The sequence below is a fragment of the Chiroxiphia lanceolata genome, chromosome Z, assembly GCF_009829145.1.
Source record: "Chiroxiphia lanceolata isolate bChiLan1 chromosome Z, bChiLan1.pri, whole genome shotgun sequence".
Lineage (NCBI taxonomy): Eukaryota > Metazoa > Chordata > Aves > Passeriformes > Pipridae > Chiroxiphia > Chiroxiphia lanceolata.
This window is the reverse complement of record NC_045671.1, coordinates 46,921,567-46,945,767: the sequence shown is the minus strand read 5'-3', so window position 1 is coordinate 46,945,767 and position 24,201 is coordinate 46,921,567. Positions and strand designations below refer to the sequence as shown.

The 24,201-nt window shown below is 39.7% G+C and overlaps 1 protein-coding gene across 6 annotated transcripts in view; it reads right to left on the bottom strand.

Moving 5' to 3' along the window:
* The window catches only part of EFNA5 (ephrin A5), a 218,424-nt gene that overhangs the window by 31,373 nt on the left and 162,850 nt on the right, over positions 1–24,201 (bottom strand). For all 6 annotated transcript variants that reach the window (XM_032675812.1, XM_032675810.1, XM_032675811.1 and 3 more), the window contains one exon: positions 13,536–13,828. In XM_032675812.1, coding sequence (XP_032531703.1) covers positions 13,536–13,828 — 293 coding nt within the window. The remainder of the gene's footprint in view (positions 1–13,535; positions 13,829–24,201) is intronic.

The following is a 24,201-nucleotide window of genomic DNA, read 5'->3' as shown; positions in this document are numbered from 1 at the left end:
AATACTCTGTGAGAAAAAAATCTTATTCTCTACATAACTTTTGCTGATTTGCCAAGACAGAAGTATTAACTGCATGTGCCACTGAACAGTATGCATTACTGGGGAAATAAAAAGAAATTATTGGGAATTCTGTAGCCTTTTCCTATTTTAAAGCCTCCTCTATTATCAGAGGGTTAGGTAGCTTAGAACAAATCTGCTTCTTTTAATCGAAGCATTTAAGAAAATAATGGAGTTAGATACTGAATATTAACTTATGAAACAAGATCATCAGCCAATTGCTCAGCATGTGGAAGCATTTTTATCTTGAGGTACTTTGGGTTTGGTCTACTGGTTGCAGGCATGCATGTATAATCAAGTTTGTATCATGACACACACAGTATCACTAGAAAAAGTGCTACCTTGGTAAGTTAGTCTGAGGAACAGGGAGACTAACATGCTGATGACATGGAGGCAGTGAAGTACAACACTGCTATTCCAAATGTCACTGCTATGCTATTTCCATTTCTGTTGTCACCTGCTCCATGTTACAAAACGTGTACTTCCAATACAACAGCTCATTAAACAGGTTTCAGTTTGCTCAGAAATCAAATTAGAACACTGTTACAGAGTTATAAGCCCTCAGATAATTATTAATATTACTCTCCACTTCTATGAGTTCTTTCATCCAAAGAATCCACATGCTTCACCTTATTAATCTCATAACATTCCAGTGAAGTACCACTACAGCGAGTCTCACCCACCAGCTATGTGCAGCCACCTCAGAGATGTTAAGTTGCAGCTGTTGAACATCAAAACTGATTTAAAGAAAGGACTGATGAATGGTCCATCAGGATTTAAAGAGCTGTGAGCAAATCATTCAGTGGTACTTCCAGCAGAACACTGAAATTTAAACACTTACCCTTAAGAAAATTGCAATGGGATTTTTACAAGGATCACAAATGTAAAAAAATCACAGTCATCAGTATGGAACATTTAGTCACATTTGTTTTAAGGCAGGTGCATCACATATGGCCTCATCAAGTTCCTAATGCTCCTTAAAGGTTTTTTATCCAAGGTCTAACCAATCCATCTTTTTAATGCCTGGGATTTGATGATAACAAATCTCAAACATGCTTTATTTTCCTACAAAATTAACTGACCTTTGTCAAGCAGTACAGGTGAGAAACAAAAAAGGACGAGAAAAAAACCTTGTCATCCATCTTTCCAACTGTGGTCACTCCTTTCTTCTGCTAATGTCCAAAAATCAGCACTTCACTAGATAGCAACACAAGTCACTGGTCTTCATGAGGGGTGAAGACCTTACAAAATATGCTCTAAAGAGCATATTTTAAAAGATGCAACTTTAAAAGATGCAGATATTTAGTATAACCGCCTCTCTTTTATGTTTTTTCCTACTATCAGGATGTTAATGGTATCTGAATTTTTGAAGCATGTGAATCCAAATCTTCTTTAAACTTGTTTTCTGAAAGACATTCATTCCCTTTGAAAAACTCAAACAATAGAGACCAGCACTTCCATGCATTTTCTCTTCATTTTCTCATATGGATTTCTCCCGAGTCCCAAATTATTCAGCACCTTTTAACGTTCCTTTTGAGGATTCTAAGAACACGACCAACGTCAGAATCTATTAGACATTAGTGATTATTTCTGCTTTCTTTTAAGCAGGACCAGCACTTAATCCTTCTGATGCTTTCTAACACAAACCAGTCCTTTAATCTACATGCTAAGCTAAGCATGAATGCCCTGTAAAGTCACCTTCCTTGTCCGTCTAATGTTATCACAAAAATACTTTTTAAAGTACACATTTATAAACCCTCTCAATTGCTTTGATTTCATTCAAAAACATATCAAGTGATTCTGGTAAACCAGCTATCAAAGCGGGATTCGTAGTAGAGTGGCATGTCTGATACCACTGCTGTCAAAGCAGCATCAGTGTTTATGCTGATCATATCTTGACTAAAAGGTTAATGGAGAACCTGGCAATAAACGTTTATCCAAAAGAAAATTGCAATTAACACACTTAAGATGTTTGTCATTCTCTCAGCATCCTTTAATAATGTTCTTTAGTTAATCTTAATTTTTCAGCTTTTGGTGTGAACCAGGATGTCCAGAGAGAGAGTTCCAAAAGTGATCTTCTGACATCATGTCTTCAAGAAACAATGAGGAAATGTAAGCATCAGCAGCACCTAAATTAACTAACACCTGCTGAATTGAAGAGAGATTGCATTTTTCCACTTGATGAAAGACAAATCCTGTCTTCACTTCCAAAGAAAAAGATCTCCTACTTAAATCAACCATTTTGGCAACTTCTAATAAAAGTTTAGCCTATGAATAAATAGAGTTCACTGTCCCCAGTACAAGCCAAGTATGTCACGACAAGATTTACCATTATTCTGCTCTACTCATTTCTCTAGAGTTCATACAACCCTATAAAGCTAAACTTTGTCCCAAGGATTTCAAGTTCCAGTATTTACATATTCAAGATGGAAAAATATCCAAACCAGGCCTTTTACATCATGTAAGTCACTGATATGAGGGGAAAAAAACCACCCAAAGAGGGTTTTTCTGAAAGACTTTTTCATAAAATTGCTCAGTGAAAAAAAGCAAAACAACCTGTCTTCATGTGTGGGTAGTCTTATTTGGTCCTGCAGAAAAAAAATACCATGGGTATTGGTCAAGAAGTCAAACACATTTAGCTAAGGACTTTGTGAGACAAGTAGTACTTAGGTCTGTACAAAATGACCTACTGCCTGAACTAGCTGATACACAATGTACTCAATAGGTAATTGCAAAAGATATCAGGTCTTTATCATAGCTACAAACAGAAGAACAGAAATTCCCAGAAATACAGAATATTGCTATGAAAATAGAAACGTATTTCTTTCCTGCAACTCTAAGGATGTTCTGAGGAGGGATCAGTATTAGGTGCCCTGGTGAACACGAAGACACCGTTCTCCTCTACATAAAGGCAATTTTTAAATCAGACTGATAGCGTATATACATTTACATGGGTAAATGCATAGATAAAACATTCATTGTGCCTTCCTTGAATTTTCAAGATGGTATAATTTGTCACTTATGCCAAAGTCAGTTTGCTGATTAAGAGATTCTTCTTTAATGGTATGACAGTTTACAGAGAAACCATATATCCTAAGTGCTGGATGATTTAAAAAACAAAACAAAACAAAACAAACAAACAAAAAAATCCCACAAAAACAAAAACAAAACAAAACAAAACAAAAAAAAACAACCAAAACCAAACCAAAACAAAACACAAAAAACCAAACCAAACCAAAAAACCAACCAAACCAAACCAAACCAAGCCCAGAATCTCCCCCCCAAAAAAGTAATTTCTACAATATTAGCAGTTAAATATTATTGTACTACCCCCCAGCTGAGATACAACAACAAAAGCACCAACTTCCTCCAAAAAAAGTAAGTATTCTAAGTAATCTAACCAAACCATTAGCAAAACTGTCTACAGTAACCTTTGATTGATTCTAATACTCTCCAGGATGCAATTGAGTAGTTGTGCTGTCTTCTTTACATTATCTCCTTTTCTAGCAGGAATTTCCTCAAGTCAGACTCAAAACCTGAGAAACAGTGTACTTACACCCCCAGAGAGAACCTCCTACCAAAAGATCTACAGTCAACAGCAGAAACTGCTGTGCTGACAACACCAACTGGTTCTGAAAAAGCAACATTTCCAGGTTTATAACATGATGATAAAAAGAGAGAGAAGTGTAGTTTTTTGGGGGGGACTTACATTTATCTGTTCTGATAGGATAAAATTACAGCTCACAGTCTTTCTGTTTTGTGCTCCCATTACATCAAACTAAACCTCTAGCAAATGTAGAGATCCCTAAATCAAATAACCATCTTACAGTGAGTTGTACCCATTCATGCAAAACATTGATATCTACTAATATTAAGGTGGTACTCAAGCAAGGGCAATGAGTTCTGTGCAGCTGTTTAATATCCTTCTTTTGAGCACATGAAAAATACCAAGTAACTGTTAATAAATTATAGTGTATAGATTTCTCTGTAATTTTCTCCCATATAGTATCACAGGCTATTCAACGTTGTCTCTGTAAAGTCACCTTTCTTAATTCTTGCTACACTGAAACCACTCCTAAAAGAATAAGAGCCAAGCTAGCAATCTGGAAGCTATTCCAGATTCGTAGTCATAGAAAGCTATTGTTAGGTCTGTGTTAATTTCCATAAAAAGTGAACACTGCCCTTCCTATGCTAACTGCTGATCTGTATATGGACATGTACAGTTCTCCCCAGTGACTTAAGACTTCTAAACTCTGCCAATTATTCTTCATTAATAATCAAAAATCCTTACACAACCACCACCAGCAGCAAGCAGTGGTACTTTCATGTCCTTACCCATCCACAGAAATTCAGTGGTTAGGCCACATGGAGAAAGCATTTCAGTACAGGTTCTACTACAAACATCTCAGTTGGAAAGCAGTGAAGAGACACAGGGCAAGTTGATGATAACAACTTACAGTTTTGAGACAAAAAGCCAGTAACCCTCCCAAAAATTAACCTGATCACTAAACATAAAATTGCACAGAATAGAGAAACAGACAGAGGATTGTAGCAGAGACTAAAGAAAAACAAGAGCACAAACAAGCACTCAACTCTTAAATGCACCGCAAAACATGGTAGAAGGGGGAAAAGAGAGCAAGTTCAGCTTTGCTGTCATCAGGGACAGCTACTGCCTCAACAAGACTTTAGCTAGAGACCTCCTTAATACGATAAGCTAACTACCTAATTAATAGGCAGTAGACGTGGAGTATTCAAACACTTTTTTCTACTACTTCTTTTTTCCTTAAGATCTTTAGAATCAAAGAACCCTCCAGAGGTGTGCAGATGGTTGCAGAGGGATGGTCCAACTACCTGGCAGTTGTCAGAGAAAAATGACAGCAGGATTTTTAAACAGTTCCACAGTTTTTGGAACATGGTGAAGATAACTTCCAGAGACGGAACGAGCGAACAGAAGAGAGATAATTTAATATTAGAAATAATGCAAATCACAGGTTTTCCCATAGAAGCAGCAGCTAAAACTGTTAGGGTGGAATGTCACTTGAATAAAAGCACTCAGAATCAGAAATTTCAGGAAAAGAAGGAATTAGCACAGAGAAACAAGGATGATGAGGGACAAACACAAACAAAAAATCAAGCAACAGGTAATATTGCAGGTTGCTTGGGAATACATTCTATGAGGAAAAGGAGTACAGGATGGTTGGATGTTATTAAGAAGCACATGTACAACTGAAAGTACGACTTTACAAACTGCTTCTTAATTTAATCGTAAATATAAGAACAACTTAAAAAAAGTTATTTATAACCATAATTAAATTTGAATCATAAAATCACATTATCTTGATGTGGACACAAGCAATACAATTTCCCAAAGGCCTTCTGAACTGACAATCAGAAGCTTCATGAAAATAAATGGTGACAACAAAGGTGACACAAAGAAACAGCACAAACATTTTGAAATAAAATCAGAAAGACACATGCAGAAGATAAAACTAGAAAGAAACTTTAACAAAAAGAGTTATACAAATAAACCACAGGTAAAACAACAGTATTTTTAAAAGATTAAAGGAGCTCTTTTCTCAAGGAGAATGGGAGAAAAAACTCATAAGTTATGTTTAGATACATTTCATGTAAAGCTCGCTAACTGCTAGAAAAAATCTTCAGGATCTTGTGGAGAAGAGGCAAGCAGCAAGAGGACTGTGAAGAAGAGCAAACCTACCTGTCTTTCTAGGAAAAGGGTATAAGCATATATAAATGAAAATATTCATAATGATCAAATGCCTAAATAAACAATACCTATAAAATCTTGGAGGATAAGATGATAAAAATGCCACAAATTTCTGAAGGATAAATCCCGTACAATACCAAGTTCTTGACTGAAATAACCGGAAAAACATATGCTACAGTTTAGTACTGGTACAACCTTTGACACCACACCAATGATGCACTGTTTTCATGAAAAGAGTAATGTGCTCTAGCTTAAATCAACACAGGAGCATGGTTTGGAAACTGAGGTCAGGATTCTGCAGTAATCTGTAGCAGCCTGCTTCTAGCCACGTCTTCCTTTTTTTTTATTTCAACAGCCCTGATGTGTATTTGCCAAGCTGTCACTGGTATTTTATTCAATACCTAGCACATTAATAAAAATAAATCACCCATAATTAAGTTAAAATAATGGAAATTATACACTCATTTTGAAATATATAATTAAGTAACATTATACATTTTAGGACTTTCTTCCCTTCCTTGCTTTTGAGTTCAACTCACTGTGCACGTACCTCACATTAACCCGAATATCAAAACTTATGTTCCCTTCCAGAGGACATTAAAATCACAGCCATGACACTATTTAGTTTCTGCTTTCTCTATATTCCATTTGCTTCTGTTTCAGTAGCAACACTATTTGTTTGTTTTCACACTAGCATACACTAACCTGTGGTGAGCACCTGCTAAGAACTAAGTAAAAATTGAGACTTCAGGTCATGATACATTATTTACTTTCCCCAGCCCACCCTAAGTAAATAAAAGTTAATTTCTCTGTAAATATTTAATAAGCTTTTCTTCTTTCAAAAGTAAACTTAATCAGTACTTTTTGATTGCATAACTATAATATTTAATTGACTTCTTCAATGTAAATTTTATATCAGACAGACAAGATTTTTTTTTCTTGCATTTTCCTAGAATGAACATGCCAAGAAGGGAGATCCAAGTTCATCTGAGCAATATATGAAGGCAATGGCATAACAAGGAAAACTGACGTTTTCCAAATGAACTGTTCACACAAACAGACAGTGACTGTTCACAAATTATTGCATTTGCTGAAACTAATGAAAGGAAGAGAGGCAAGCCACATCCTTAAAAGATAAACAGTGAAGAATTCTGACAAAGCACCAGACAGTAACTAAGCTAACCAGCTACTTATTATTTCTGTCTTTCCAGAGGTCCAGGCGACACAACATATTTTGTAACTCTTAAATAGAATGTGCCAGACTGATGCTATATAGTCAGCCTTCCATTTCTCCTGCAGAGAGGGCAAAAGTCAGAAAGGAAAGGAAGCCTTTCATGGCAAAGCACTAATTTCTTTAACATGCAGCTACAGAAAAGTAACAAAAGTGGTCTCCATTGCCTGAACTAGTACCTGCCTACAGTTGTGATGAGAAAACAAGAAACAACATTTTACCAGCTTGTTTCTTCAGAACAAATTATGAGAAAAAACATTCCAGGATGGACAACCGTGCCCTGAGAAGGTATACATATTATTGCTAACTTAGTTTACAGTGATTCCCTGTAACTGTTGCAGTGTCAGCCATGTCAGTGTTCTCATCAAAGTCAAGAATGAAGGAAAAAATACTTAAACTACAGAAAAGAAGGAAAAATGCTTTTTTTGTCCCTAAACCATGAAGTTTAGTTTAAACTAATACCTTACATCTCTTTGCTAATTTTTTGCTATTTTACCTTTCTTCAAAAAAAAGAATTCCATCTCAATGCATCATGGCTGGGCTTCGCGAACGAAGATTTGGGAAGGCACCATCCACATTTGTTACAGGCACGTTGGTGACTTATGAGGCCAATACGTGACAGACATATCCGGCTGCAAAAGGTACAACAGAAAGACTCCTTAGATGGAGTATTCCGCAAGACACAGTTCTTCCTGCGTTGCCTTTTCTCCTCGAGAGAGATCCTGCGTGTGTTCTCAAAGGCTTCCGCAGCGTTATAGATGCTGTGTCTCCAGGCCTCCCGATTTGAGGCCAGAGTGGACCAATTATGGTGATCAATATGGCCAAGGCTGAGATGTTGTTTCAGGGAGTCCTTGAATCTTTTCTTCGGGGCTCCTCTCTTGCGGTAGCCAGTGGCAAGTTCACCATAGAGCAAGATCTTAGGGAGGCGGTGGTCCTTCATCCTGGAGACGTGCCCTGCCCATCGCAGCTGTGTTCTCATCAGCATGGCCTCTACACTTGTGACTGCTGCTTGCTCAAGAACAGATGTATTGGTCACATAATCTGACCAGTGGATGTTTAAGATTGTACGGAGGCAGCGCTGATGGAAGCGTTCTAGGAGACGCAGGTGGTGGCGGTAGATGACCCATGATTCGGAACCATATAAGAGAGTAGACAACACTATGGCTTTGTAAACACTGATCTTGGTGCTTTTCTTCAAGTGTTTATTACGCCATACTCTTTTGTGGAGTTTTCCAAAAGCACTGTATGCCTTTGCCAACCTGTTGTCTATCTCCCCGTCAATCTTACCATCTGAGGAGATGAGGCTATCTAGGTAATTAAACTGCTGGACTGATTTGAGCTCTGATTGGCCAATGGTGATGTGGGGATGATGGAAGACTTCCTGAGGTGCAGGTTGATGGAGAACTTCTGTCTTCTTTAAGCTGACTTCCAGCCCAAAGAGCTCAGCAGCATCTGCAAAGCAGGATGTTAAACGTTGCAGAGCTGCTTCTGTGTGGGCAACAAGGGCGGCGTCATCAGCATAAAGCAGCTCCCGGACAAGATGGTTTAAGGTCTTGGTGTGGGCCTTCAGACGCCTTAGATTGAACAGGCTTCCATCAGTACGATATCGAATGTAGATACCATCCTGATCATCGAGGTCTGCCATGGCCCTTTGGAGCATCATGCTAAAAAAGACTGTGAATAAGGTAGGAGCGAGATCGCAGCCTTGTTTCACACCATTCTTAATTAAAAAGGGCTCAGAAAGTGTGTTGCCATATCTGACTTGGCCGTGCTGATCCTCATGAAGTGAGATGATCATTTTAAGGAACTTGGGGGGACAACCTAAACGTTCCAAAATCTGCCATAGACCTTTTCTGCTCACAGTATCAAAAGCCTTGGTGAGGTCGACAAAGGTTACATAAAGACCTTTGTTCTGTTCCCTACATTTCTCTTGCAGTTGTCTGAGAACAAATACCATGTCTGTGGTGCTTCTGTTGGCTCTGAAACCACACTGACTTTCAGGTAGGATCCCTTCTGCTATAGTGGGTATTAGTCTGTTCAAGAGTATTCTTGCCAGGATTTTGCCAGCAATGGAGAGCAGAGTAATACCACGGTAGTTTGAGCAGTCAGATTTAGTACCTTTCTTCTTATACAGGGTGATGATGACAGCATCATGAAGACCTGATGGTAGTTCACTGAGCTCCCAGCAGCGCACCACAAACTCGTGAAATTTGGTGTGGAGGGCAAGGCCCCCATGTTTCCAGACTTCAGGTGGAATTCCATCAACCCCAGCTGCCTTGCCGATTTTTACCTGCTGTATGGCCTTGAGGGTTTCTCCTAAAGTGGGGGCTGTATCCAATCCATACTTTACTGGTTGTTGTGTGATGGACTGAATTGTTGAGTCTTGGACTACACGGTTGGTACTGAAAAGAGTTTGAAAGTGTTCAGACCATCGATTCAGAATGGAGGTTTATCTGTTAGAAGCGTTTGGCCATCAGCACTGAGTAGAGGGCTTTGTACCTGGTATGTAGGCCCGTATGCTGTCTTCAAGGCTTCATAGAAACCTTTGTGATCACCCATATCTGCGCATAATTGAGTTTTTACAGCTAGATCGATCCACCACTTGTTCTGGATGTCACGGAGTTTCTGTTGGAGCCTGCTGCATGCGAGACGAAAGGCTGTTTTTCTTGCGTGACAGGATGGCAGTGCAAGGTGTGCTTGGTGGGCGGTTCTCTTCTTCCTCAACAAGTCCTGGATTTCTTGATTGTTTTCGTCAAACCAGTCCTTGTTCTTCTTGAGGGAGAACCCTAAGGATTCTTCGGAGGATTGCAGAATGCTGTTTTTAATATGCTGCCAGATTGTTTCAGGAGAGGAATCTCCAGAAACTGTGGAACAGTTTTCAAGCCTAGTTTGAAGGTTTGCCTGGAATCTCTCTCTTACTGTGGCTGATTGGAGATTGTTAACTTGGAGTTTTCTCCTTGGGATGTTGCCCATTTTGGGTTTGAATTTAAGATTGAAGCTGAGTTTGCAGCGCACAAGCCGATGGTCTGTCTGGCATTCTGCACTGGGCATCACGCGGGTATGGAGGACATCGCGAACATCTCTCCGTCGCACCAGGACATAATCGATGAGATGCCAATGCTTAGATCTGGGGTGCATCCAGGTTGTCTTCAGACTATCTTTCTGCTGAAAGATAGTATTAGTGATGGTGAGCTGTTGCTCTGCACAGAATTCTAGCAGGAGTCGACCATTATCGTTGCAGTTACCAACACCATGTTTGCCTAATATTCCTTTCCAGGCATCAAAATTCTTACCTACTCTGGCGTTGAAATCACCAAGGATAATGATCTTATCATCTGCGGGCACTTTTTGGGTAAGGTGGTGCAGGTCAGCATAAAATTTGTCCTTTTTGGCAGGGTCAGCTTGGAGAGTTGGGGCATATATACTAAAGAGGACGACGTGTTGGTTGTTGTGGAGCGGAAGGCGAAGGGAGATAATGCGGTCAGAGTGACCTGTTGGCAGATTTTCGAGTTTAGGAACAATAGAGTTTTTGATCATGAAGCCGACACCTGAGAGATGTTTTTCAGTTCTGGGCTTGCCTGACCAAAAGAGTGTGTAACCGGCACCATGTTCTCTGAGGCTTCCTTCCTTGTGAAGGCGAACTTCACTGAGGGCAGCTATGTCGATGTTGAGACGAGCCAGCTCATGGGCAATTAGGGCAGAACGCCGCTCAGGACGTCCACTATCCGTAGAATCAAGCATGGTTCTGATGTTCCAACATGCTATAGTTAATTTAGGTACACCTTTGGAGGCAGGTGCATGCCTCTGTCTTTTGCTCTTTGTGCGACCGCATTGGAAGAAGATGCCCGTTGGTCTGCGGTTAACCAACCGGGTGAAAGTGGAGATGAGCTTTGTTTAGGCCACCTTTTCTAGGCCCCTCTCCGAGTGGAGCAAGCAGTGCTGTCCTTGAAAAGGCTGCTTGGTCGTTCAGGGTGCTGCCCCAAGAGACTGTCATCTCCGGTCAGTCTCAAATGACCAATATCCTGAACCGCCTGCATGCGGAGTTGAGTCTGCGGCTCCCAGTGCACCTTTCACCTGCCGTTTCAACCCTCGTCCGTCGCTACAGGACTTTTTGCATGTGGGTAAAGCCTTCAAGCCTGCGCAATGGATTTTTTAGGTGAGATGCAGTATGCGCGGAACTGAACCCACCCTTTAATCCTTAGGTTCATCTGCCAGGGCCGAGCGAGCTTGGACGGTGGCAGTGAAATCCTCAGGACGTAGGTTTGGTTAGAGTGACCTTCTCTTAGATGGATGGCCTTACAGGGCTAAGCGAGCTCCATCTGCCCGGGTTTGAGATTAGAGTTGTCCTTCTCCTAGGATGACTGCCAGGAGGCTAACGAGCTCATCCTGCCCATAGATTTATTGTATCTGGCCCTGCTGTTTTGACCTGTCTGGCATGGGCGGCCCTACCGAAGGCATGTACCATCGCCAGCATAGCCCAAAACCACACAGGGACATACAGGCTACGTTCCTGTTAGAATGGTATGCAGTTGAATATCATAAAGCTCTTCAAGTTTTAAAGCACTTTGGACAATTATTTTGAAGGGAGCCCTTGGCAGTTAAATGACTCAGTTAAACTAAAGTTACAGGTTTTTAAATTAATGTTACATGATTTTTAGTGACCTATTGAATTTAACCACAGATAAGAAAAAACAGGTATAAGCAACCTGGGTGTATTTCAATAATGTCTTTCTTGAGAGTTCAATGGATTTTGTATGGTCTAAAAATGAAGCTATTAGCTAGACAGCCCAAGCTGAGATTGTTCATATTTTTTCCTTCACTTTCATGTTTGGTTTTCACCTTTATTAAACATTTATCTTTTTTTCTTTTTTTAAAATTTAAAAGACCAATTTTTATTTTTATTTTTTTTAGGCTTGCACCTACTTATGCCAACCCTGTGCTACATTTCATTGCAACCTTGTGATGATAAAGACTGCATTCCTTAACCTAACTATTCCTGCTTATTTTACAGAAGGTCTGGAAATGAATTGGAAAAAAAACCCAAAAACAAATTAAAAAGTACACAACCCCCCCCCCCCCACTGTTCCAAGGGAGCCTGATATCAGAGTTCTGATTGACACAGAACTCTGGTTGAAGTGACACAAGTACGACCGAGCCTACACAATGGAGACTGATTTACCTTGAACATTATCTACTTAACTCTGATATTTTTACATTATTTTGCATGCCTATATAAAAAACCAGTTTTAAATAAAATTAAAATTTGCTTTTTGAATTATTTTTTGTATTATTGTGCTGAAGCACAGTAACAAGGCACAGTTCTTCTGATGACAAACCACCACTCACTAAAGGTTTTTATTTGACTGAAGAAAAAGAAATCAATGGAAAACTATCCACTAGGACCCTTATTTCCCTGTAGATTAAGAAAGAGAAAACAAAAATCTCAATGATGAAGAAATGAGGCTGAAAAACAGGGATCATACGTACTCAGTTTCTCTGGTGAAATGAGCCGGAATGACTGTTTCACAGTAGAAAGGCCAGCTACACATAAGAAAGCGATATTTATTGGGATCTAGAGTCTGTCTAAAGCTTTTAGCTCTGTAGTCTAACACTGAAAAAAGAAAAAAATACTGCTGGAGCAGTCGAAACTTGTTACAAGTGACAGATACAGGTACAAAACAAGTTGATGTAATAAGATGTTTGTTGAGAGTATTAAATAAATGAGTTGCTCAGTGGAGTCGGAGAATCAGTTCTGTTAATTCACTGTTTTTAACCTCCTGCTGTTTTTACTTGCTTAGTAAAAAAGTTTTTACTTGCTTATATGCCATCTCCTGCACATCCTCTGGGTGCCCAGAGCAGCCCTGATCAGGCCTTCTCATCTGCTTGCCTCCTGCTCCCAGAGCACTCCCATCACCCACACTGAGAGAAACAGCTCATCCATGAAAAAGCTGGTGGGGGAAAAAGGAAGGTAGAAAAAAGGAGCCACTTAGCTACATACTGGGACTACTTAGCCTAAGAAATTATGACTTTAAATACCACTGACATCAGTACCATAATACCACTGAAAAACTGCACAGACCTCATTTTCCTTGGGTCATAAATACTACAGAGACAAGAATATTTCATCTGAGCAAATAAGAAAATCCAGGTAGTTCATATGCAAAGGATTAATGGGTTTTCCTCATATTTGGGGACAGCTACCATACTACCCTTCTTGCCCAATCCTCCTCCACCTCAGAGTGCTGAAATAAAGTAATAGCGCATTTTACTTTAAATGTCAACTGCAGTTCAGTAAACAGGCTGACGTGCTATTTCATGTGAGACAAGAAACTGTGATTTAATCTCATTTTCACTAGCTAGATTCCTAGCTAATGTATCTGGGGACAGTTTAACCCTGTGTTCACTCTAAGACATCTGCATTTTATACCACTTGGCCCTCTGTATTTTCACAGCACATAGGTGAAAAATTATCTGGGTTTCTTACACCTGCTGTGCAACAATGGGAAATCTCTATATACTCACAGATGTAGAAATATTCCCGGCCTGGCCTGAACTCAAATCCTAGTGAGAAGGGCGTGAAGAGTTGGAACTTTTCCGAGAACTTCAATGGTCCATTTGGGGAATGCGGTCGATTACACTCCCACCTCTTGAACCCCTTGGAAGTGTGATCACAGGAGCTGTAGCCATCAAAGTTCACCATGTACAGAACATAGCGTTCGGTCTTATCTTCTGGCACTGAGTCTTCGTAGTGAGGGCAGAACACATCCAGGTAGTCATTGATGCAGACATCGATGTGGTAGTCGCCTCTCTGGAATCTGAAATCACAAGAGGAGTTCAAATATGAGCACAGTTAACTCAGGATGACCTTGTACCCAGGGTAACATTCTCATAAAAGGGGCATCACTAATGGCACTTCATTTCACTCCAGCCATGCACATTCACTCTGAAAAATGACCCTTACAATTCACCAGAGCTATCAGAGACTGATTATGCAGGACTACAATCACACAACCTTCTGGATAAAGGTTTTGCTCTATTCTCTTACAAAATGAGTCTGTTGCTAACACCAAGTTATAGGCACTCTTCCCCTACAGTTTACTGAATAAACAAACAAAGAGAGTACCTGTTTTATCTAGTAGTGGTTTGGGGTTTTTTTAAGTGAAGAAAGAAGCAAGAAGCAGCAAAGAAGCCAAAACTGCATCAACCTTCCCAAATCAGTGTCTATATAAACATCTGCCTATGTATGCAAATAAATAAACCAGACATATCTTTTTCTCTTAATCAGGCAATAATCACCCCTGTGCTGAAAGCAGATTTGACTGCAAGTACTTATAGTTACTACATGAACACAAATAGGTTACTCTTTTTTCATAATTAGCAGCAGTTTGTCAAGATGTAAAGAAACGTCCATATTGCTTTCTAAAGAAATTTGCAAAGCAGTGCTTCTCCTTTGCCAAAAGTACACAGTGGAGACGTTGCTCTGTTCAGGTGACAGGATTCTAGGATATGAATTATCAGCACTCAGCCTAATGTGACAGTTCTGAGTGAGTGCCAGTTGAGAAATGCAGTGCAAGGCACCAGCTGAGATGTATTTTATTATTGCTGTTATTATTACTGATGACTCCTTAGGGATGAGAATGCTCATTTTGTTGGGGGGGAGGGGGGGGGGAGGGTTTCCTTTTTCCTACCCTCCATGTTTCACTTACATTACTTTTCTAATGCCTACCATAGTATCTGGAAGAAACTATGAGAACAAATTCACTGCCTCCATGGGAGCTTATACTATGATGGATTTAATGATTCCATAAACGAGGTCTGTATGTCCATTAAACTCCCTGGGGCAGCTAAAGAAACCAACCACTGACCTACTCCACTTCAGGCTGACTGGGCTACTTGTAGCTTCTCTCTTTCATGGCTGCGCTTGTCAAGTGTACCACAGAGCAATAAAAAGGCCATGACAGATTAAACTATAATACTTTTTAGCTGAGGGGCATATTTTAAACACCTGATGGGCTTGAAATCTGCCATCTGGATCCTTCTATCTAATTTCAGAGAAAAAGCAATGATTTGCTGGCCCTCTAAGGATAAATTCAGAGCAAACTATACCTTTTCATATCGCTACAATAATTTAACTTCAATAAAATAGCTTTTTAAAGAAGAAAAACTGCATACACATCAAAGCATGATATATCTGTATAATTTCAACCAGTGCACAGCCTCACAGTTCCACTCTGTAACATGGAAAAGCCTCTCTGAACAACAGATCTTCCAGCAGAATTTACATTTATCGAAACTATTGGTTAAAATATATATTTTTGTACTCCAGTTCTTTGAAAATGTGTCACCTGAACAGACATCTACTTAACACACTTGCAAAAATGTATTGTTTTCAAATTGGTGTCTGTTCTCTGAATCAGTTAACAGTACGCCATTTCTTGCAGATAATGAAAAAGAGTGTAAGTAACAAATACAGAAGTCACATTTGGGCAGTGACATCTCTATTTTTTCAGTTACAGTTTTAGTAAGTAAAAAGTAATATATATTTATATATCCGTTTGTGTGTGCATGGGGGTTTTTTAACCGTGTAGGTGATAGACAATGGAATCTTCTCAAGGGATTGTCAAGGTTACCTCTTATATCAGCCTATGCCTTCACAATAATGCCCAATTACAGTTTTCTGACAGAAAGTGTATGCTTCCAGGACTATACTTGATACATTATATGCATTATTATTATTAAACATGTTATTATTACTAAAATACTTAATACTATACATAATACAGTCAAGATCAGACTGAACTCCTTAATATTAGACTTTTACAACACAAATAACCTTATGTGAACTGTTTTTCCACATTTTAAGTCAACTTCTGAAGTCCAATTCATCTGGCCTCTTTAGGGCCAAGGTACATTGTAATAAGATGCAGCTATTTCTCTCCTTTAACAAAAAGAAGAGTCTAGAGGGGTAGTCTGCCCTGTAAATAGCTGAATTTGAAGGGAAGAATCTAGCTGCACAGTCCATGATAATGGAGATGGTAAGTACAAAGAGGCAGACAACTAAATGGGTGAGCACACCTTAAATCCATGTTAGCAATGAAATCAAATTCATAACCTGCACCACTGACATGTTCTACCCAATACTGCAAAAATAAGCTAATCTGTTTCCCTTTCGGCGAAGTTTCCTACTGTATTCTTGTTAAATAAACAAAACCACAATGCAACTTTCCTCTTTGATCACTGGCATTTCAGCAGATTCCTTCTTATTTCTCCTTTATTTAAGTGCTGAAGCAGTTAAGTGTCTTCGTTCATTCCACACACCCTTGCCTGTTAAGTGCAGTCTGCAAAGCAGGTCTTAGAGTGAAACACATGGACCAAGTCATTTTTATCCCAGTGTCTTTTCCTCCCTGTTCCCCTGCTCTCTTGAGTTTCATTCCACAGCCATTCACCATAGCTAGAAAGTGTTTACATTTACACATTTAAAATGGGAAGAAATGGTGCATATTTTAAGTGATCTAAACTGGCCTTTAGCCAGTATTGTTGGCACAGCAGTACACCTGCTCCAGGGAAAACACGTACTGAGGTGTTTTATCAGGCAGCTCTGAGTGAAGTCTCTTTATTCCAGGTTATTGGCCAACTAAGATTCAGAAAGCAAGTATTTTTTCCCCTCTTGGAGTATCTCAAAGAAATCAGTAATTAAAACCTCATCAAGTTTACTAAAGAGAGGCAGAACTAATTTTATGTTTCCAAAAGTGGCTGAGACCATTCTCATTTCTCCATCTACAAGCAGTGTTGTATTTACCTCCTCCAAGAGGAAATGCAAAGTCCTCTAATCTAAACAGAAAGACAAGAGATGGCCATGAGTTAACTCACAAAACAATTCATCAACTCAGATTCCTCAAAATTATTAAAGGAAATACCTCAGAAACACACTTCTAAGAATCTTCAACCACATTTGAGAAGAAAACACAGGCTGAAAACCTCTTACTAATAGGGTAATGTCAAGTACTAGACTGAAACAAAAGTTCCATTTCAAATTAAAGTTATCTATATATGGTGAAGATCAAAACATGTAAAGGGAGGGTGGAATCCATTAACAGATGTTTACCGAGATGATAGGAATAGCAGACCTCCCGTCCCTTTATCCAGTCCCATTCAGAACAGAAAGCTTTCTAATAGTGCTACTGATGTACTTTTCTCAATTAGGTCTTCATCCTGTTCTGGCAGATCCTCACCCAGACTCTCACACCCTTCTGGAACCATGTGATATACATAAGGATCTTTATACAAACCCCACTGCAAGGAAAAAAACAGTCCTCTCTAGATTTCCATAAGAGAACATTGTGTTGAGGCAGAAATCAATCAAAAAGACTTCTCGAAAAATCTGACAGGATCTACAAACCTTCTTGCTAATTATGTTATTTGTCTCCACACACTCTAGCTTAAACACAGAAAAACACAGCTGTTCTTCAAACATAATTAACCTTTGTTTTTTGTCAGGTAGCATTCATATAATGTCTTGGGAACCTGCATACTACAAAGCTACTATTAGGCAGTAGTGTTATAGAAGCCATTTTAAAGACAGAGTTAAGTAGTTTCTTAATCTAAGCATTTCCATAACCAACAAACATTAGCTTGCTACGCAAAACTTGCATGCTGCTTCCAGCAAAGGCTGTCATAGGAATGTTTCTGTGCTCAAGTGCCACTGATGAAATGTCCAGGTATTTAGGATGCAGAGAAATAACTTAGTGGTTATTTTAACCACAGAAACACAAGACTAGCAAAACACTTTTAAAGTAATTAATGCCTTCTGTATTGTGTTTATCCATTAACAAAAAGTGAAAGTACACTGTGTGCATGCTTCTCCTCATAATTTTAAGTCCTGAAGCATAAGTGGTTCATCTTGAATTTAATAACTTTGCTGGTCACTGAAACAAGTGACAATTTATTTGAACGGATATTTAGATCGCTTAGATAGATAAAAAATTGCAATAGTTTCTGCTTGTTGCCTCCCCTACAAATCCTATTAGTTATATGCTATAGCCCTTCCTGTAAAATCGACATACCAGATGCTCTACTTCAAGGCAAGTGTACTGGAAAATTTGCCTTTTACTATGTCAACCTTTCTTTGTTTGGAGTCTGTTCTGTCAAATGCATGTGGCAAGGCCTCACTTTGAACCAGAAAAGACTTCAAATAACTGCTCTGACAATGAATTACGAAATTCTGGTCTTCAGTCAGGTATCAGAAGGGATCAGATGCAAATGACCCCAATTCTGACGCCTGCTCAGCCTGTTAACACCAATGGACAGAGGGAGGACACTGCCACTGCTGAATGCCTTACACTATTCGCCCTGTTGTCTGATAATCCAAAATGTAAAGGAACATCAACAATATTCACTGAATTAATTTATTCTTTGGGTAAATACAAACCACAATTGACCATAGTTTTTCAGAAACAGCACAGCAAAAAGTTGCCTGCTCTGTTTCCTAAGGTAAAAAGGCTTTTGTGAGCAGCACATGTGCATACCTCGTGACTGCTGGTCACTCAGCTTCTCCCTTTTATTTTCATGACCAGTAAGCCACTTTAAACTAAATTTAATGGAAACAGTGAGGTCTCTGAAAGAAGTCTATTCCTACAAGTACCATGAACAAGGTAGCCAGACAAAAAGATTCCATAAGTATCCCAAATGTAGTTAGTTTCTGTGGCTGGGTTTTGGTAGCGGGGGGAGGGGGGCTACAGGGGTGGCTTCTGTTAGAAGCTGCTAGAAGCTTCCCCTGTCTGGTGGAGCCAAGGTCAGCCAGCTCCAGGATGGACTTCCTGCCACTGGCCACAGCCAAGCCAATCAGAGTAACAGTAATGTCTCTGTGATAACATATTTAAGAACAGAAGATTGTTGCGCAGAAGAATTCCAGCCAGGGAAGAGTGGAGTGAGAACATGGGAACAACAAAGTAGACACCAAGGTCAGTGCAGAAGGAGGGACAGGAGGTGCTCCAGGTGCCAGAGTTGAGGCCCCTGCAGCCCGTGGGGCAGACCATGGTGGAGCAGCTGTGCCCCTGCAGCCCATGGAGGACCATCGGGGTGCAGAGACCCACCTGCAGCCCATGGAGGAGCCCATGCTGGAGCAGGGGGATGCATGAAGGAGGCTGTGACCCCACGGGAGGCTCAAGATGGAGCAGGGTTCTGCTGGAGACCTGCAGCCCATGGAGAGGGAAGCCCACGCTGGAGCAGGTTTTTCCCGGGTAGGACTTGTGGCCTCTGTGGGGGACCCACGTTGGCACAGCTCATTCATGAAGGACTGTACCCCATGGAGGAGTGACCCACAGGACAGCACTTTGGGAAGAACTGCTGCCCGAGAGATGGACACACTGAAGAGGTGCATCAAGAACACTGTCCTGTGTCCTCCCCATGGGAGCAGGGGAAGGACTCCTCTCTCTGAGCAGCGACAACAACTGACCGTAAACCCCCTTCCCCATGCCCCTGCACCGCTGGGGGAAGGAGGGAGAACATGGAAGGAGTGGGGGGGAAGGTGTTTTTAAGACTATTTTATTTCTCACTGTTTGGCTCTTATCCTGTTAGTAATAAATTTAAGTACTATCTCCACTTTGAGTCTTGTTTTGCCCATGAAGGTAATCAATCACTGAGCTCTCCCAGCTCTTAACTCAGGAATCCTTAGCTGGTCTTTTTTTCTTTCCTCTGTCCAGTTGCAGAGGGAGAGTGAGAGAGCAGCTTTAGTGGGTACCTGGTATCCAGCCAGGCTCAACCCACTACATCGACAAAGGCTGAATCTCCAGTAGATTAAACATTTATTAGACAACAGAAACATCTCTTACAAATGATCTCAGGCAAAAGAAAGGGCTGAACTGAAAAAACAATCAGGTTGAAAACTAATTTTTCAACTTTGCGTCAACTGGTTATGAAATAATTTGCTTAAATTATTAATAACAGAGAGATAAGTTGGTTTTCGTATATGAAATAATACACAAACCCCAAACATTTTCTGGAAACCATTAACACCATTTAAAAGGACTACATTTTGATTGCTCTTAGGACGTGATAATGTAGTTACTTACCATTCCACAGTACTGAGCTCTCTCATAGCTTTTGTCTCTGTTTAGGTAGGAAGTGTGGTGCACCAGACCATTCCAACCTCTCCTCACATCCTATGACTGGAACATGGCAGTGGAATTTATGCCTTGTTATTCTTTTACACACGTCAAGCCCCCTCATTTCAACTTAAAGCTGTTAAGCGTGATGGGGGAAATCTTGTGGTTGTTAATTATCTGAGGGGTTGTGGGATTAAGTGTACCATTTTACTGCAGATAATTTTAAAGATGCTATTTCTGTGCTATGGAAAAATAACCTCTTTAATGCTTTCCTGCTCTTTTTACTGGCTTTGTCACAACATTTCATAAACTCTGTTTCCATAGCTCTGCCGACATCAACAATGATTCCAATGCACAAACAATGAAGCAATCAAAGAGCTATTTTAATTTTAGCTCTATTCAAACAGAAAGAAAATTCAACATTTTCCAGATGCTAAGAGAAGTGTGTTTGCTACCAGTAGCAAGCCAGTGACATTTTAGATGTCTAGCAGGATATTGCTACCCTGAGCAATCAAACAAAAAACCCCTCTAATAAAAAGAAGCAGTCTGTGATCTTTTAGTCCTTAGGTTACAGTTTCACAAGTTAAAACAAGTTCAAGACACCATGAAAAAGCACTATGTAGGACACAAAATCAAGGTTGTTGCTCAAAAAAACAGTATTCAAAAATTATGCCGAGAAAAGACTCTAAGCTAAGTATACAATGCAGAAAGAAACTTATTCTCTTGTCATTAAGTCCTCTATTCAATTAGCATTTAGTGGAGTAATTAAACACTGGGAAAGGATGCCAGGCTAATTGTTAGATTATGATAATTACACAGCTTTGCTGTGCTACAGCTGATCAAAATAAGATGTGGTCACACACATTCCACTAAAGCTTCTCTGCAATCATCAGGCTACCATGGGAAACTTATGACTATAATAAGGCCACTTATTATTCATTCATTATCAATCAGGCAGAGAAACTTATTATTTGTAACCTTCGTTTTACTCTCCCACCCACTCTGCCAGAACAAGCCTCCCAAAAGGTTGCACCCAGGTCTCTGCCTTCGGCTGGCTCCCTTCTCTCATAATTACACAGTTGAGCAGAATTAGGCTCCTGCACTTGAAAGAGTTCATCAGACTTCAAATTACTGTTTCACGACCAGCCGCAAGCGCCTATCACGTTTCTTGAACAAGCCCAGTGATCTCCCTGCATTTCACTTCACATGCATCTGTGGGAGATTTACCTTCCCCTTTGATTCTCCTATGTCCCTCTCATCTGGGAGATTTTTCACATTTACTTGGATGGGTCCAAGAGCAAAAAGTAGAAAAAAAAAAAAGCATTAAGATGGACCTCATGAGAAAAAGCGTCAGTTTTATGTGGCTCATCTCCCTAGAGAATCTCATGCCTTTACCCCTTCTTATCAGCCAACCGTACAAGAGAGACATTGTGCTTTCTTGTTTGGAGTGCTGGGGGGAGGTTTCTTGTTAAAGAACAGGGTTCTCATCAGCTACCATTGTACCTGGTACTTTATACTGCCTATTTACATGAGACAAACAAGCAATTTACTATGGGGACTAGAACATGGGAAAAAACATGAAACAAACCAGTTTGATCTAGCATTCAGGTTTTTAAAGAAACGAACTCATTAAGCAGTGAGTAGCTCTGAAGAGTCACAGAATTTTTGGCCAGAACTGAAGAAATTCACCCAGAAAAATACTAAATTCATGAAAATTATTTTTATTCTGTGCTGACTGAAAAACTAGACCTTTTAAAATGTTGGAAGCACCAACCCCTTCATTGGCAGTTGATCTGGAAATGTCTTAGATAGGACAGGCCAAGGTTTACAACAATGGTAAAATAACTGATCAAGCTTCCCTTTCTGGAACTTCACTTTTCCCATACTATTGAAATTTACAGCTATCCTGCAGGTAACACTTACAAAATTTTTAATTCTCTTAACTTCCAGAAGCAAGAAACTTCCTCAAACCAGTCTGGTAGAAGTCTTTAACCTTCTCGAGGGAAAAAAAAAAATCAAAAATTTTCACATTGTATGGGGGGGTTTTGTTTGTTTGTTTGTTTGTTTTTTTAATGTGCCTTGGCTGAAACACATTGTTTGCAAAACAAAGAAAGCCTGCATCCAGAGTGAGGCTTCTACTAGAACTGTGGCAAAAAAGACTGCAAAACACAGGAGGGAAAGGAGTGGGTTTTAATGGGAAAGGGATATGTCCTATTTAAAATGTACAAGTTCTTTGAATGACATACCTGTGTTAATTCCATTAACCTGAGAGACATGAAATACCTTTTTTTTTCTGGTTCTATTGCTGAACAAAAATTTCAGTTGCATCATAACAGTAAATAGTGCCAATGAATTTACAGTATAGACATATATTTTAGTTATTTTTATTATTTAAAGGCTCTTTAAGAAATAAATTCTATAAAAAAATATGTTTACTCCACTTACGGTTAATAATTTCCCCCTTACACTCATAATTATGTTTATTTATACAGCTGAGTCCTGTATGTATTTTTTATAGCTAGCACTGCAGAAAGATGTACGTTCAGTGACAATGCAAACATTAAAAAATAGAAACTAATCGCTCTTCTCTGAGTAGATATGAGGGAGGGAATTAACAAATCAACGTTTATTTCCCAACTATAAATCCAGAGATTCTCAAGCAGTGAAGCACCTTCACCCACTTAACTTCACACCAATCTGCACCTCCTAATCAATGAGCTGGACGTTTTTCATGTTGTGTATTAAAAGTGTTTCCTCAGACTCTGCATTTGTAAAGTTTGTTCAAAGCTGGCACATATGACTTTCACCTATCTCTTAGAATTTCTCTTTTGCTGCAACATGTGAAGCAAAGAACTCCTTGCATCTTGGGAGCTTCAGTAACACAGGCATGCTGTTGATGATCAGGGTGGTAAAGGGGTGCAACATGTCAGAGCATTGCTCCTGATGAGGTCAAGCTCTCATTTCTCAGCTGCCTCAGCTCTGATAGCTTTAAACCCAATGACTACAGACTACCTGACTATTTATTTTCCACTGCTGTGGGCATTTAACTTGCAGAGAAGGATGAAGATAGAAGGGAGGCGAAGGTAAAGGAAGAGCTACTGTTCTGTCAAAGGCATCACTTAGATTTACAGGGCAAACTTCAGTGTTGAATTGTAGTAACAATATCTGAAAGGTATCACACCCAACCAGATACTGAAGGCAGCCTCAGATTTGTGTTTAGAGCCTCTATCCACACTTTGAATCCAAAATGTCCAGGTTGAAGCCAGTCTCTTTGTTAAGTTGATTTATGGACACAAGCCCATTACTTGTGTTCACATTAGTACTACTCTGGAGTTCACCAGCAACATTTATCCCACTTTATCTGATGTGGAATGAGGAGATCTGGTAATTACTACTCACATATTTTTAAATGTGGTCATCAATATCCTCCACACATGACTCTACATTTGTCTGCTTTAGACATTAACGAAACAGAACATGTCAGCTTCATCTTTTATTCCATGCTTTTGCTTGAAAATACAAAACCTACCTCAGCTACCTCCTTCCTATACCAGAAAAACTGCAGTCTGCTTATTCAATAACCTATCTACTGTTCTTAAAAAAGTAAAAAGGTTTTACCTGAGCTCTGCTGTAGTGACACACAGTTACTGTCAGTCACATTTCAAAGATAATAACCTTTCCAGAGTTTAAATTCTTAAAAACCAAAATAAAATAAAAACAGAAAACCCCCACAGGTAGGAGTACTACTAAAGACTCTGAACTGGACTCTTAACAACATATGTTGACCATGTGCCTAACGTAGACGACACAGTCTATCAGCCTTGATGGAATGTGATTCTGAGAGTGGTATTTGCTAACCCTGCCTGAGGCATGTGCTGACATCTGTTAATGGATATGGAGAACAATGCCCTATCTGCAGAAAGGTCTTGCTTCTCACACTCACGAAATGAAAGAAAAGAACATTTGTCCAACAAGCATGTTGACCTGCACACCGAGTAACAGAGATAAACCTCAGCTAGTTTCCAGAAGGAAGTGCACGCAGCACAAGTCAGCTTCACAAATTTGTTTTCTCACTAATATATTAA